General features: G+C 58.9%; 1 protein-coding gene across 2 annotated transcripts in view; it reads left to right on the top strand.

The window, feature by feature from the left end:
* The window catches only part of Mdga1 (MAM domain containing glycosylphosphatidylinositol anchor 1), a 48,734-nt gene extending 34,295 nt beyond the window's left edge, over positions 1–14,439 (top strand). For both annotated transcript variants that reach the window (XM_063238968.1, XM_003473887.5), the window contains exons 8-17: positions 1,900–2,196; positions 2,775–3,059; positions 4,452–4,603; positions 5,187–5,364; positions 5,606–5,629; positions 6,408–6,560; positions 6,851–6,985; positions 9,031–9,161; positions 9,334–9,442; positions 9,913–14,439. In XM_063238968.1, the coding sequence (XP_063095038.1) occupies positions 1,900–2,196; positions 2,775–3,059; positions 4,452–4,603; positions 5,187–5,364; positions 5,606–5,629; positions 6,408–6,560; positions 6,851–6,985; positions 9,031–9,161; positions 9,334–9,442; positions 9,913–10,004 (1,556 nt within the window). In that variant the 3' untranslated portion in view covers positions 10,005–14,439. The remainder of the gene's footprint in view (positions 1–1,899; positions 2,197–2,774; positions 3,060–4,451; positions 4,604–5,186; positions 5,365–5,605; positions 5,630–6,407; positions 6,561–6,850; positions 6,986–9,030; positions 9,162–9,333; positions 9,443–9,912) is intronic.
* The last annotated feature ends 525 nt before the right edge of the window (positions 14,440–14,964 follow it).

Genomic DNA, 14,964 nt, shown 5'->3' with positions numbered 1-14,964 from the left:
GCCCTGTCTTTGCAGTCTGAGGCAGAAATGAGGGTTCTGTTGCAAGTACCTCCTGTTTTCACATTTCCCCTCTCAGGCCTCAGTTTCTGTGTGTGAGAATTCAGAGTGGGGTGGGGGGGGTGGTGTCTCCCACACATTCATTTGCAAACTGTGTCTGTGGATCCCTGGGGAGGAAGAGAGGCTCCAGATTCAAGAGGTGGCAGGCAGCGCCTTCCTCAGAGCTGGCTGCCTGGTGAGGGGAGACAGGCCTGTGACAGGGAGGGGCGAGGCAGGACCCGGAAGTGGAAACCATGGGAATGTGATAGGGGTGTACAGCACCCTGGGGGCACCAGGCAGGGAGGACCAGGCTGCCTGACAAAGTCAGAGCAGGCTCCTGTGGACACAAACTCACATAAGCCTTGGGAGGTCGCTGGAATTTGCCCGGCAGAGGGACAAGCCCAAGGAGGGATACAACCATCAGAAAGAGGGAGCCCCCCAGAGTAGGAGGCTTGATGTGTCCAGGGCACTCCCTACCATCAGAGGTTGCAGCTGGGACACCAGATGGGGCCGTGGGGGGATTCAGCGGGGGAGGCCGGAGCCTGAGGGCCGAATTTGACAAAGCCTTTGAGCTTTAACCTGAGGGCACAGAAAGGCAGCTCAGCCTCAGCCCTTGGAGGGTGTGGAGGGAGGGCTGGGAGCTGAGATGTGTTAGGGACCCGAAAGGGGCCCAGGGCACTTCTCCTTGTGGCTCCTCAGCTGCCCCATGGAGGGCATGGAAGCCCCTGGAAACGATTTAGTCCTGGAAAAAAATAAATGAGCTGGCTCCAAAACACAAAGAGAAAGCTGCAAAATTAAAGCCAATAAGTGTATAAATGTTTGTAGTGTATAAATTATGCTAACTAGATGATTGGGCCTCAGCTTGCTTTGTAGAATTCCTTAAAAATAGTAACTTTATAATTTAATTATATTTCACGTTAAATATTTAACATTTGATGATAAAATACACTAGTGCATTTTAATTTGTTTGATGTGTGGAATAGGATTAGGACTCCAGAAGGTCTTCAAAAGACCCTCCGTTTGGGCAATGTGTTGGCTTGGATTAGGCTCAACTATGAATAAAAGAACTCTAAAAGTGGCTTCAGGGCTGGGATGTAGCTCAGCGCCATGCAGAACCCCAGCCCCTTGGCGGGGGCTGGGGTGGGGGTGCCTTAGGCAAGCTAGATGCCTATTGCTTCTTGGAGAAATCCTCTGGCCAGCAGTTTTGGGCCAGCAGACTAGCTCCACCAAGTCCTCTGGGCCTCAGACTCCTTTAACTTTTTCTTCTATCTTCCCTTAGCCAGAGCCCTCTGGTCGAGGGAACTACATTCAGGCCTGCAGGAAAGAGTGGCACAGCCTCTTCTCTTTAGCAGACCTTTATTAACCCCTCACACCCCAATGGTCAGAATATAGTCACGTGGTAACCATTAGTTCCTAGGAAAGCTGGGAAATGTAGTCCTTGTTGCGGGTGGCTGTGTGCCCCTGCTGAAAGCTCAGTACTGTTTTCTATGACTTTGGAAGGAAGGGCAGGTGTTGGGGATAGACAAGTGGTCTGTGATCACACTCCTGAAGAAAGTAAGGGCAGAGGCAGGAGTAGGAGACGGGGTTGCGAGAAGAGAGATTTAGTAGAAATACTTAAGGCAGGGGGACCCCATACTTAGTAATGCTGGGGAAGAAGGAAAATGTCAGGCTGACTTCAGGACGCCGCAGACTGGGAGTCTCCGAGGTAGGGGAGTTACACAGGCGAGAGGGGCCCACTTGAGGGAACCAGTGGAGGGTCTGGGCTAGGGGAGGGAGAAGCCCCAAGTCTGAGGCTGGGAAAGTGGGCTAGGGGATGGGGGACCTAACTCCCCTCCCCTCGCCCAACCCTCCTTCCTCCCCCAGTGCCCCCCACCATCAGCGTGCCCAAGGGCAGGGCGGTGGTCACGGTGCGCGAGGGCTCGCCCGCGGAGCTCCAGTGCGAGGTGCGCGGCAAGCCCCGGCCGCCCGTGCTCTGGTCGCGCGTGGACAAGGAGGCCGCCCTGCTGCCCTCAGGGCTGGCCCTGGAGGAGACGCAGGACGGGAAGCTGCGGCTGGAGCGCGTCACCCGCGACATGAGCGGCACTTACCGCTGCCAGACCGCACGCTACAACGGCTTCAACGTGCGCCCCCGCGAGGCCCAGGTGCAGCTGAACGTGCAGTGTGAGTCCGCCCACCCACCCGCTTCCCAGCCCGGCCCGGCCCCCTCGTGCCCCGGCAGCCACCCTGGTGCAACCAAGCCTACTACCACCGCCTAGGCAGGCCTGTGCTGTAAAATGTGTGTGTGTGGGGGGAGCTGTGTCCCTCACTCCACAAGATATAGTTCGATTGTGACAGGTGGAAATGGGATTTGTGCAGGAGGAGGAAGGATCCTCAAGGGAGGAAGGCAGTCTGATAAAATGATGAAAACTCAAACTGTGCGTGTCCACCGGTGCTGAGAGCCGCTAAGGGAGTCAACTCACTGAACCTTCCGCAGCACCGTGATTAGGTTCTGTGATTCCCAGCAAGGCCCAGAGTGGTTAAATCCTTTGCCGGTTCTGTTCTCCCAGGTAGAAGCAGACAGGGCTGGGATTTGATTCTAATCGGTGCAGCTGTAAACCCGGGCGTAACACGGCCCTATTCGCTTGAGAGGCATAACAGAGGCCCAGTCTGGGAGGGGATGCGTGAGCGTGGCTACTGCATGGAAGTGTTGCGTGGGGCTCACCTCCTCTGACTCCCTCTGACCCCCGCCCCGCCCCTAGTCCCGCCCGAGGTGGAGCCCGAGTCCCAGGACGTGCGCCAGGCGCTGGGCCGGCCGGTGCTCCTGCGCTGCTCGCTCCTGCGCGGCAACCCCCAGCGCATCGCCACGGCCGTGTGGCGCTTCAAGGGGCAGCTGCTGCCGCCGCCGCCTGTCGTCCCCGCTGCCACCGAGGCCGCGGACCACGCCGATCTGCGTCTGGACGCCGTGACCCGGGACAGCAGCGGCAGCTACGAGTGCAGCGTCTCCAACGACGTGGGCTCAGCCGCCTGCCTCTTCCAGGTCTCCGGTGAGTGTCCCGTCGGTCTGCCCCACCTACGAAAGGGGCCAGGCCCTGCCCTGCTCCTGCCGGGCCACACCTGGCTGGGCCCAGTCTCTGAGGCCCGTGGAGCAGGTGGCTTTCCAAAGCCCGCTGAAACCAGGTGGACACCCAGCCTGGGTGGCCCTGATCCAATCCCTGGCCTTCTCTTAGAGCCACGCCCCTCCAGACACAGGCCACACCCCTCCTTTACTCCCTCTCTAGGCCTGTTTCTGTTTTGAGTCCGCCCACTGTAACTCAGTCTCTTCTCCAAGTCCAAAAGAGCCACAACCCTTTCAAGCCCAGCCTTCACTAGACATGACCCTTCCCTTTATGGCCACGCCCACTCCTGACCTAGGCCACACCCACCTAAACCCACAGGCTCTACCTCTTACAGCCTCATCCAATCCCATCTCTGGACTTCCAGCCCTCCGGCCCCGCCCACTCATAGTCCTCAACCCTGCTCCTTGTCACCTCGCTCAGTTGATGCCCTTCTGCCCTGGCCCCGGGGCCTAGAGGCTGTGGCTGCTGAACCCCTTCAGGGCTGAGCTACAAAGGGAAGAAGATGGCTCTCAACAGCTTCTCTGGAATATCATGCTAGAAATGCAGGCCATTTGGTGCCCAGAGTCCCTCTTGGCCCCACCTGTACACCAAGTCATTCCCTGATGGGCTGATGGGCTGTAGATGGGCCATGGATGGGGTCAGAATGCCATGGAGGTGGTGAAGGGGACACAGTGTCTCTTGGATTGCAAGCAGCCTTTGGGGAGAGCCACCTTCATGCCGGAACTGAGGGCAGAGTCCCTGAAAGAGAGCTGCAGGCTACTGATCCCCCATTCCACGGCACCCCCAGCAGGAGGGGCTAGGATTGCAGGTCACTGGCCACCCTCCCAGCTCCTCCCGCCCACTCAGCCCTGCCAGCCAGAGGCCCTGTGACATCTCCCACCTCCTTCCCTCCTCCCCTGTTCTCCCACACTTCCCGTCTCCCCACCTTTCTCCCTGTATCCATTTTCTCTCTCTCCTCTTCCTTTCCTCGTCAATATCCCTGGCCCTTCCTGTGTCTGCCCCAATCCTCTCTGTGTCTCCCGAAATTTCTTTTCCCTGGTCCGTCCTTGACCTCTCCGCTCTGTGCTGACCATCACCACCTCATGGAACTCGACCCTTAACCTCCCCTCATGGCCACCTGACTTCTCCCCCACCTTCATTTTCCCCACCCCGTTGCTTCTCCCCACCCCTCCTCTGCTCACAACACTGCCTTTCTCTTTGTCGCCTGGACACCCTGTCCTCTGTGCCTCCCTGTCCTCTGTCTCCCTGTCCCACGCCTCCTCTCTCTGTGTCTGCCACCCCAACCCTCCACGGCCCCGTGCCCCCTCCCCGTCCTCTCAGCCAAAGCCTACAGCCCGGAGTTTTACTTCGACACCCCCAACCCCACCCGCAGCCACAAGCTGTCCAAGAACTACTCCTACGTGCTGCAGTGGACGCAGAGGGAGCCCGACGCTGTGGACCCTGTGCTCAACTACAGACTCAGTGTCCGTCAGGTGGGCCGGGGGGGCGGGGCCTGGGACAGCGGGTGGCACGGCTGGCTGGGGACAGGGCTGGGACCCGTGGGCCTTCTTCAGAGGCCACAGGAGCTGGAGTTTCAGTGCCTGTGTCTGGACTGAACTCCGAATGCAGCCAGTGGGGTCCTCGGGGAGCCAGCGTGGCTCACGGGACGTAGAACCTTTGCTGGGGTCAAGGGTCGGGCCAGGGGCCTCTGCAGTGCAAGGCCAGTGTCCTATGCTATTCTCATGCCCTGCCCATCTCTCTGTGAGAGCAGGCAAGCTTCCGTCTCTGTGGCCTCATTTCCTTCCCTGTAAAGTGGGGTGATTTTAATATACTGCCCCAACACACTGATCATGCAATGTGTGTTATTGTCACTGTCATCACTGAGGCAGCCGGGGAAGGAGGCCTGGAAGGGGTGATTGTCCAGCTCACAGTTGAGGGACACCGAGGGCCTGATGTGCTAGGCCTTTGTTCTTTCTGCCTCTCCACACTCCTGGACTCAAGTCACACGAGGGTCTGGGCTGGTGGTCCGGGCAGGGTGTGGCCTGCCGGGCATCTGGGAACCCCCTGTGTCTACAGCTGAACCAGCACAATGCCATGGTCAAAGCCATCCCCGTGAGGCGCGTGGAGAAGGGGCAGCTGCTGGAGTACCTCCTGACTGATCTCCGTGTGCCCCACAGCTATGAGATCCGCCTCACACCCTATACCACCTTTGGGGCTGGTGACATGGCTTCCCGCATCATCCACTACACAGAGCGTAGGTGACCATGGTGACGCTGATGGTGGTGGTGCTGATGGGGTGATGGTGGTGGTGGTGATGGGAAGGGTGGCCCATGGGCCCATCCCACGCCCGGATACTCCCTCTCCGCTCCATACTGTGCCCAGCTCGGGACACCCGGCCACACTGTCTCTGACGCTGTCACTGCAGGCCAGGCCCTGAGGCCCTCGTCCCTGGTCTCCTCTTCTGTGCTGACTTGTTTCTTTGTTTGCTTCCTCAGCCATCAACTCTCCGAACCTGTCAGGTGAGACTTCCCTGCCCCCTCTGCCTTTGATGTCCTCTTCCCTCTAAGGACAAAGTGGTGGCAGGCAGGGACCTGGAGATATCCCGAGAGCATGACTCCCATGGGCAAGGCCCAGCAGCCCAGGGCCCGGCAGGGCTGGAGAAATGGCAACCAGGATTTATTCTGAGGCTTAGATGGGGTAGTAGCAGCGGGGGACAAGGGACAGTATTTGCTGTCCCTAAAGAAAAAAAAAAAGCCAGCCCTAGGCTGTGATCTATGGACCCCCAAGTTAGGGGGCGTATGAATGGGGGAATACAGTTAATTCTTTATTTTCCCTGACTGCTGTCAACACAGTAGGATAATCAGTATCTGCCTGGCATCAGGAGAAATCCAATGTTTTCACGTCACCTCCCATTCTTGCAGGGATCTCCAAATACCATTTACACTCATTAGTATTTCAAAACTACGGTAGTTATTAGGCCTAACACGGAATCTTGTGATTTAATTAGATACTAAAGAAGCTCAGTTACTGTATAACAAATTATAACAGTTTTTGGACAACTGTGTTTCAATATAATTGATTTTTCCTTTTGATCCTGTGCATTTCATGTTATGCGAGGGAAACCATTATTCTGAAATGATATCCTTAAAGCTTCTCTAGGTGTCAGAGAGGTTTGTGGCACCAAGAGATCTTGCCCCAGAGGTCCTGGCCTCTGTCACGTGTCTTCCTGGGCTTGACAATGCTGGATCCATTGCTCGGATAAGGCTGAGCCTGTCTAACCCCCTCCCCACCATGCAGATAACACCTGCCACTTTGAGGATGAGCAAATTTGTGGCTACACCCAGGACCTGACAGACAACTTCGACTGGACGAGGCAGAACGCCCTCACCCAGAACCCCAAGCGCTCCCCCAACACCGGGCCCCCCACGGACATCAGTGGCACCCCAGAGGGTGAGGACATGGCCTGGGGCTGGGGTAGAGGAAGGCTTCAGAGAGGGGTCTCAGGAGGACACGTAGCCTCATCTTTGGGGAGCCCTGGCCTCAGAGAGCCATGGTCCCTGTCCTTGGGGAGCCCCGGGGTGAGGGGATCACAGAGGGTCAGAAAGAAGCGAAGCTGGCAATCGAGCCCTGAGCTCTAGTGCCAGGAGCAGGGTCTCCGGGAGTCAGCAGTGGGGGTCAGGCCGAGTCACCAGCTGACAGCCTGGGAGGCGGGCAGTGGTCACATCTCCGGGCTCCTGCAGGCTACTACATGTTCATCGAGACGTCCCGGCCCCGGGAGCTGGGGGACCGTGCCAGGTTGGTGAGCCCGCTCTACAATGCCAGCGCCAAGTTCTACTGCGTCTCCTTCTTCTACCACATGTACGGAAAGCACATCGGTGAGTCGGGGCCGGGCAGTCTGCCCGGGTGTGTGCCGGTGGGGGGTACCCAGGGGACCTGAGCTTCCTGCCTTGGCTAACTCGTGGGTCCTTGAAGAGGACCTGCCGAGTAGAGTTGCAAAAAGCAAAAGAAAGGTGAAAGGCAGGAGAGAAGACTGGCCAGAAAGTCCAAAGCCAGCTGTCCGAGGTTTTGAGATGATGGAGGTTTCCGGGGTCTGCAGAGAAAGGCCGCGGCGGGATGGGACGGAGGTCGGTGGTGTGGGTGCTGCAGTGTTCCAGGGGTCTGGGGTCTGCTGCACGCTGGGTAGCTTTCAAATCTGGGCTTCTGGGAAAGTCCTCGGGGACAGCTGGGAGACTCTCTCCATTCGGCATTTATTCGGTGAGGACTGACAGACACGGAGCCAGACCTTCCCTTAAAGGGCAACGTGGGAACTGGAGGAGCCGTGACTGGCTCGCTGTGCTGTCCCATGACAGAGCGGTCTGGGCTCCGGGGCTGTGGTTTAAGCCTGAGGAGGATCTCGGCTCCCAGCCAAGCCCAGGAGCACTTCCTGGAAGAGGTGGCATTTCAGAGAGGCCTTGAAGACCCAGGATTCTTCAGCAGAAATGGCAGAAAGGCTATCACACACAGAGGGCAAGGGCCAGGGCTGGGGAGCGGGTCTTACCGGACACCAGTGGCAGTGCCAAGCGGCTTGGGAGGTGGGTGAGGGAGACGGGTAGGAATGTAGTGAGCAGATTCGCTCTTAGTGGGTAGATCTTAGGGAGGTTGAGGGTCTTGGGCTCTGACCGACTCTCATGAAGGGCATCAGAGTCCCTGAGCAGGGGGGACCTTGCGGCTGAGGGGTTGCTCAGAGAAGGGAGGCAGAAAATGGATTTTTGTTTGGTTAAAAAGAAAAAAGGCAGGCTTGCCTATCGGAGCCCTCAGGGCAAGGTGGCAGGGAAAACAGTTTGGGGGGTTGGGGCCGTATTCAGGCTGACGGGGGACAGGCCGGATCCTTGAAGAAAGAGCAAGCTGGCTGTCTGGAACCAGTAAGGGCCGCGACAGATGTTGGCTCTCGGGCTCTGTGGAAGCCGGCGCATCCTGTTCTGCTGGGCGCTGACTGTGGCCTGCCAGCTGGAGGGCTGGTCCGCTAGCGAGGAGCCCCCACCTGGCTTCAGGGCGCCCCAGCCTGGCTGTGAGGGGGCACTTTGTGCTGTCTGGACTCCTCCCGCCCTGCCTGGCAGCCCCGGGCACCAGCTGTCCCCAAACCTTGCATCTCGTCAGCTCTCCTTGGTCCCGGCCAACCGCTTTCATCCCCGGCAGGTAGCATTTGGTGGCTCTCCCCCACTGGGGGTCTGTCTGTCTAGTGTCGCAGATGGTGTGGCTTTGTCTGTGCGCAGTGCCATGAAAATGCCAGCCACCAGGCACTGTCTGAGATTGATTTCCTTTCCCTCAGAGCCAGCTCTTTCATGTCCCTGGGGCTCCAGGTAGGCGGGAAGAGACAGGGAGTGGGCGGAGGCATTGCCTCTGTGCCCTTACCTAGGCTGAGGCCGCGCCCCCTCCTGTATGCTCCTCAGCACCCCTGAAGCCCCAGCTCCCTGTGGCTGCGGGCAGATGGACTCAGCACTCCCGGGCTAATGCCCCGCAGTCTCCGGCTCGCTGCTGTATTGTAGCGGCACAACACACGGCCTAATCCTGTGTCTCGATTTTGCGTGTCTTAGAAATCACGCACAGCAGGGGTGTGTGCTGTGCTCCGGGGACCCCTGCTCTGCGTGGAGGCAGATTTCCATCGCCTGGGGTAGCTTCCCTGTCTGAAGGGAAAGGGCGGTGCGTGTTTCGGGGTGATTGGATCAGTTGATTAACAGAAGAAACGAAGGGAAATTTGCAAGCTGTCCGGATGAACTGAGATCCTGTCGCCATCCTGTCTTCTTTGCCATCGGGTGGGGAGCAGGTCCCACCCAGGCCACCCGGGCAGTTCTGTGGCCCAGTGGGGCGGAGGGCTCGGTACCCGCGGGAAGGTAAGGGGGCCCTTGGGCACCTCAATGTCCTCTTATCTCACCCACCACAGGCTCCCTCAACCTCCTGGTGCGGTCCCGGAACAAAGGGACTCTGGACACGCACGCCTGGTCCCTCAGTGGCAATAAGGGCAACGTGTGGCAGCAGGCCCACGTGCCCATCAACCCCAGTGGGCCCTTCCAGGTGAGACTCGGCCCTGGCAGGCGGGGCGGTCGTCCTGCCGGGCAGCACTGCCGGGGCCTTGTGCCTCTTCCTGGGGCCCTTGCTGGTAGACTGAGGGCACGGGGTGGGGTGGGCATCTGTGTGCCTGGCACAACCTCACTGACCCTGCCCCTCCCGCTCTGCCTCACCCCAGATTATCTTCGAGGGGGTCCGAGGCTCGGGCTACCTGGGGGATATTGCCATAGACGATGTCACGCTGAAGAAGGGAGAGTGTCCCCGGAAGCAGATGGATCCCAATAAAGGTGCCAGACAGGAAGGGGTGAGGGGATGAGGCTGGGGGGGCCCTGTGAGGGAGGCACCTGGCCACTGGGCAGGGGGTGGGAATGGTGTGTAGTCTGACAGTGTGAACAGGGAAGGGGCACCCGGAGGACAGTGAGGAGCCCCCAGCCGCCCTCCTCTGGTTACTGAGTCATTCACAGTCTTAGATGCCTCCTGACCCTGTGCCTCAGTACCCCTCGGGGGCTCTGGGCGTGGACCTGTGCCTTCCTGAGGCCAGGCGATTCCAATGCTAACCAATCCGGTTGACCAGATGATTACTGTGTAGCAGGCAAGGTACAAAAACATGTCTGCATGTTCCACCTGATCCCCATCACAGCCCTCTGGGCTCATGGACCCATTTCACAGATGAGGACACTGAGCCCTCCCACAGAGGTGGAAAATTGCTCCAGCACTTTAGTGAGCCCTGGCCTGTCTCCTCTTTCTCCCATTGCAGTGGTGGTGATGCCTGGCAGTGGAGCTCCCCGCCAGTCCAGCCTGCAGCTCTGGGGTCCCATGGCCATCTTCCTCTTGGCGTTGGAAAGATGATGAGAGCTGCAAGCCCCCCCACCCCGTCCCCCGGCACACCAAAGTGTCCACATCGTACCAAAGACTGACCCCCGCCAGCCGGGGTGCCCAGGGGCAGGGCTGGCCTGCCAGGGAGGGGCCCGCATTGCCTTCGAGAACAAGGACAGAGAATAAGGACAGAGCCCCGGCACCGAGGAGGCCCTGGAGACAGTTGTGCGACACACATGCACACTCACGTTCACACTCACACACAGAGATCTATTAAAGCACAAGTTTCTATCCGACCTGCCAGCACCTCCTTTACTGCAGAGACAAGGGGACTTGCCTGAATGGCGTCTGCCCCCAGGGACCTGGGGGTGATATAGGCCTGTCCTGGCTGCCCCCAGGGACCTGGGGGTGATATAGGCCCTGTCCTGGCTGCGCGGGAGGTGTGCTTCTCACCTGCCTCCTGTCCCCCAACTCACGGCAGAACTCCAGCCCGGGGCCCTGGCCAGAAGGGAGCCGGAAGTGGACAAACCAGGAAACTGCTCCTCTGGTCAGAATGACCGCCCACCCCACCCCAGGGAAGGCGGCTGGGGGCAGAGGAGGGCCAGGGGAGACTTTGTGAGCTCTGTGACTGTCCTCTGTCCAGGGGGCAGCAAGGAAGGCAGGGATCCTGCTGTGAGGGCTGTGCAGTGGCCATCCCAGTCACCCGGATCCTCTGACCTATTTCTGGGACACTATATTCTCCACCTCACTGTGCCCTTTGAAGGGGCCCAGCGCGGGGTTGTGGGCCTGGGCAGCCCAGAGACTGACACCTTCCCCCCAGCAGCTGGCTCCCAAGAGCATGGTCCCTCCCAGAACTCAGTCCCACGCTGGGGCTCAGAGGAGCTGGGAGTGGTGGACAGGCCATTTTTGGGGGTGAGGCTTGACCTAAAGAGGGGCAGGGAGAAGTCCTGCTTCTGTGCACTTTCAGGAGTGGAACCTCCACTTGGTATCTGTCTGGCATGACTGGGCGCCCTGGACGGGTGAGTGAGTGGGGAGCACTCCTCCCCCAGGGTCAGTGAAGGAGCAGGGCGTGTGGACTGGGGATGACCGGTGAGGTGTGACAGTCCCCTTGTTCCCTGGAGTTGTGAAAGAACCTGGGCGCTGGACCAGATAGAACCTAGAGCCCAGCTCCTCAGTATCAGCCCTCAACAACCCACCTGCCGTCCAGGGCAGAGGAGCCCAGTCCCTCCAAAACAAGTCTGCGTGCGTGCGTGTGTGTGTGTGCATACGAGTGTGTTTGTGTCTGCATATAACATGGGCACAGCTCTGAGCAGGAGTGTGCATAAATAAAGGTCTGTGGGTGCAATTAAGCATATCTGAGGGGCTGGGTCTGTGTGAGTGTGCCCCTTCATGAGTGGCACTGTGTCCATAGGAGACTGTCCGAGGAGGCCACCTCAGCCCTATTCTGTAGTCCCAGGCTGCCTGCCACAGCCTGAAGTCGCACCCCTCACCTCCTGTGGAGAATGGGGAGCTTACAGATGGCCCTGTTGAGTGCAAACACCTTGGCGGGGTGTCACAAGGCTCTTCTTGGGCCATTTGGTGGGGACAGCTACAGAGAGGCCTGGAACCCTGGCAGCACTGTTAGTGCCAGGAGCAGGCAGGAAACCAAGGCAAACACTGCCCGGCATCCTGCTCTGCCCAGACCTGTGTCATCGTCATCGCCAACAGCTGGTGGGTGGCCAGGCTGGGCTGCTGCTGCTGCTGCTGTGGGGTCTCCTGCTACCCGACTGGCCTGACTGCTTTTCTGGCCCATCCAAGGTCAGGTCTGAAGTGAGTGGCTCCAGGTTCCCAGCAGACGCTCCCATGGGGTCTGTGATTATTGTTCCTTAATTGTCCCATCTGTGCAGAGTCTGTTTCCCCCACTAGACTGTGAGCTCCTCCTCCGAGCCTCCCGAGCCCTCTCCCCCTCCTCCCACTCATGCCTGGCACCAGAGAACCTGGTACGGAGCCTGCCCTACCGCTCTGCCTGGCACAAGGGATCCCATAGAGAGATGGTCCTCGGTCCTGGCTGCAGAAGGAAACCATCACAGGGTTTTAGAAAGCACTGATGCTGGGCTCCCAGCTCGGAGGTTGAGTTAACAGGACCGGAGTGCATTCAGGCGTCAGAATGCTGAAAAGCTTCTCAGGAGACCCAAGTGGGATGGGGTGGATCCACTGGCCTCTCCCCTCATTCCCCTTGGGGGCTTCCTCTGGGTCCTTGCCGGGGCCACACTCGAGCACCTGGTGACCTCTCGGGGGCTCTCGAAATACCCCATGCCTACTCCCCCCACCATGGCTGCCCCTTCATGGGGCCTCCTGTCCGTGTGTCTGTCCTGCCTGGTGCAGGAATCATGCGCGGTACAGGGTGGTTGAGCTGAGCTGCCGCTGGTCCCCATGCTCCTGCTCTGTCTGGGGAGAGGACACCTCCTCAGTGCTGAGCACAGCGCTGCCCGGAGGGCGCTGGGCCAGTGTGGCCCTTGTGTTTGTGTCTGTACAGGTCAGCCGGTGTGTGTGTGGTGTGTGCGGGTATCCGTGTGAGCAGCGCCCAGGGCACGAACCTGTGTGAGTCTGTGCATGCGCTCAAGTGTGCACAAGGAGTGAGTGTGGTTGTGTACCCCGTGTTACAGGTGTGCCTGCATCTGTGCAAGTGTCTGTGTCTGCGGCAGGGTAGGTGCTGTGCAGATCTCTAGCCCCTGGGATCCAGTGCCTCTCCCCAGTGGCAGTCTCACCCTCTGAATCAGGGTGACTGAAGCATATTGTGGCCTTAAAACAGAGAGTCTGGGGGGTCAGCTCCCATCACCCCTCCAGGTTAGAGTCTGGGGGAAAAGGGATCCTGGGACCAGGTTCTGGGTAGCAGCAGATGGGGAGCCCCAGCTCCACTGGCCCCTGGGATGACAGGGCTCCTCACAGGGGCGCCTGGTTAGCCTGAAGACCAAGTGCTCCTCCTTGTCCTCCTCCTCTGAAGACCAAGTCCTCCTCCTCCTCCTCCTCCTCCTCCTCCTCCTCCTCCTCCTCCTCCTCCCGGAACCCTTCCCCCATCTTCTCCCTCTGGGGTGGGCCCAGGACCTCCTCTCCTTTAGCTTGTGCTCTCAAAGCTGCTGCTGTGCAGGGTGTCAGAGCCAGAAGGGGCCACAGGTCAGACTCCTCAGGGTGCCCATGAAGAAGCTCACACAGCCAGCCTTTGAGGCCAGGTCCTACAGCCCTGAAGGTGTCACACCACCGGCCACTACTCCCGGGATCTGCCAGAATAGCTAAGGGGACCCTGTGTCCAGAGTGCTACAGATGTTACTGAGAAAGGTACTGTCCTAAATTGCATTACGGTCTGTCAGCCGCACCCATAGACCTCCCGCCCTCTGTCCACACGTGCATAGCTGCTGCTGCCTCTCCCAGGATCCCAGGCAGAAGAGGCTCCATTTCCTGTTCCCGCCCCTCTGTCTTTACAAGAGCCTGGGGTGTATGGACAGAAGTCAGCAGGTCCTCATCCTCTTGACCTCCCCTCGAAGGACCAGGAGGGCTGGAGCTGAAGGGTGCAGGATCTTTGCTTTTCTCTCTCTGGACAGCTCGAGGCAGCTGGGAAGGGGGTGCCCAGAGTCTGTCCTCACACAGTGAGGGTGGAGCCAGCCCTGGACAGACCCTGTAAGGCCTCAGTTCTAGGTTCAGGGGAGCCCTTCCTGCTTCCAAAGGCAGGAAGCCCCCTCCGCTCTCCTGCGTCAGTGCCGTGTGTGTGTGTGTGTGTGTGTGTGTGTGTGTGTGTGTGTGTGCGTGCGCGCGCGCGTGCGCGGGGGTATGCATGCATGCAGAAGGACCACTCTTTCCTGGGACTCCTGTGACCCTTAGAACTGGAAGGGACCCTAGATGAAAACATAACCCAGTGCACCATTACACAGGCGAGAAATCTGGGGACCCAGAGAGACAGCATGTCCCCTCCCCGGCCCCTTGTGTCATCCGTGTCCACTGCCCAGGGGCCTGCTGGGAATGCCCTCCCTGCTGGCACCTTCCTGCCCTCTCTAGCCGCCCACATCACCCCATCTCAGCCGACTCTGCTGGCCCCTCTGCTCCAATGGACTCTAAGCGTACTTCTTGCCCCATGGCAGCCTGCTCACCGAGACCCTAATCTCCCACCAGAAGGGTCAGGGAAGGAGAAGACTGCTCCAGCCCGGAGGCCTCAAAGACTTGGGAGAAAAGCCAAAAGCCCCATGCGCAAACCCATGTGTCTGACCTCCCCAGCTCACCCTAGCACCAGGTAAAAGCACAACGGGAGACCCCTTAGCCACGGGGGAAAGGTATCGGGGTTGTTTTTGAGTCACACGACCCTGTCCTCACCCCTTTGCCTTGCTCTGTCTCCGCCCAAACCTCTGTTCCCCCCTTGCCCCGTCTCACTCCCAAGCCTCCAAGTGTAACCTCTAATTGCGAACACGGTTGTTTCGATCAATAAAGCTACAGTATTGTAGTGTGCAGGGTCAGGCTGTGTGTGGGGCCGGACAGGAGGGGGAGGCGGGCAGGCTGGGCAGGGGTGAGGGCAGGGCAGGAGCGGGTGCTTTCAGTTCCCGGGAGCTCTTTCTTCTGTGTAGCTGTCACCGTGGATCCCACTCAGTGGCCTGGATAGCCCGACCTGTGTCCTCACCAATTTGTTCATCCGCAAATACCAAGCCCGTAACAGCCCCACGGAATGTCCTGTTTACTGGAAGAGAGAGGCACTAAGCTAATAATTGCATCCCAAACTATGTAATTATGAATATAATTAGGGCTGTGAAAGAAAATCAGCGCTGGCAAGAGGGTGCTTATTTGGGTTGGAGTTTTCAGGAAAGATCTCTAAAAGAGACACTTAGGAGAAACTTAAAACATGGTGGAATCAGCCTCCTGGGGCAGGAGAAGTCTTCCAAGCAGCAGGACCAGCATGTGCAATGTACTCACAATCTTTTGGTGGTAGGTACGGGGAATCGAACTCAGGACCTTGTGGCAGGCACCGTGCCAC

This window comes from Cavia porcellus, unplaced genomic scaffold (assembly GCF_034190915.1).
Source record: "Cavia porcellus strain 051 isolate PalLab524CR breed Dunkin Hartley unplaced genomic scaffold, mCavPor4.1 scaffold_28, whole genome shotgun sequence".
Lineage (NCBI taxonomy): Eukaryota > Metazoa > Chordata > Mammalia > Rodentia > Caviidae > Cavia > Cavia porcellus.
This window is presented reverse-complemented; position numbering and strand designations above follow the sequence as displayed.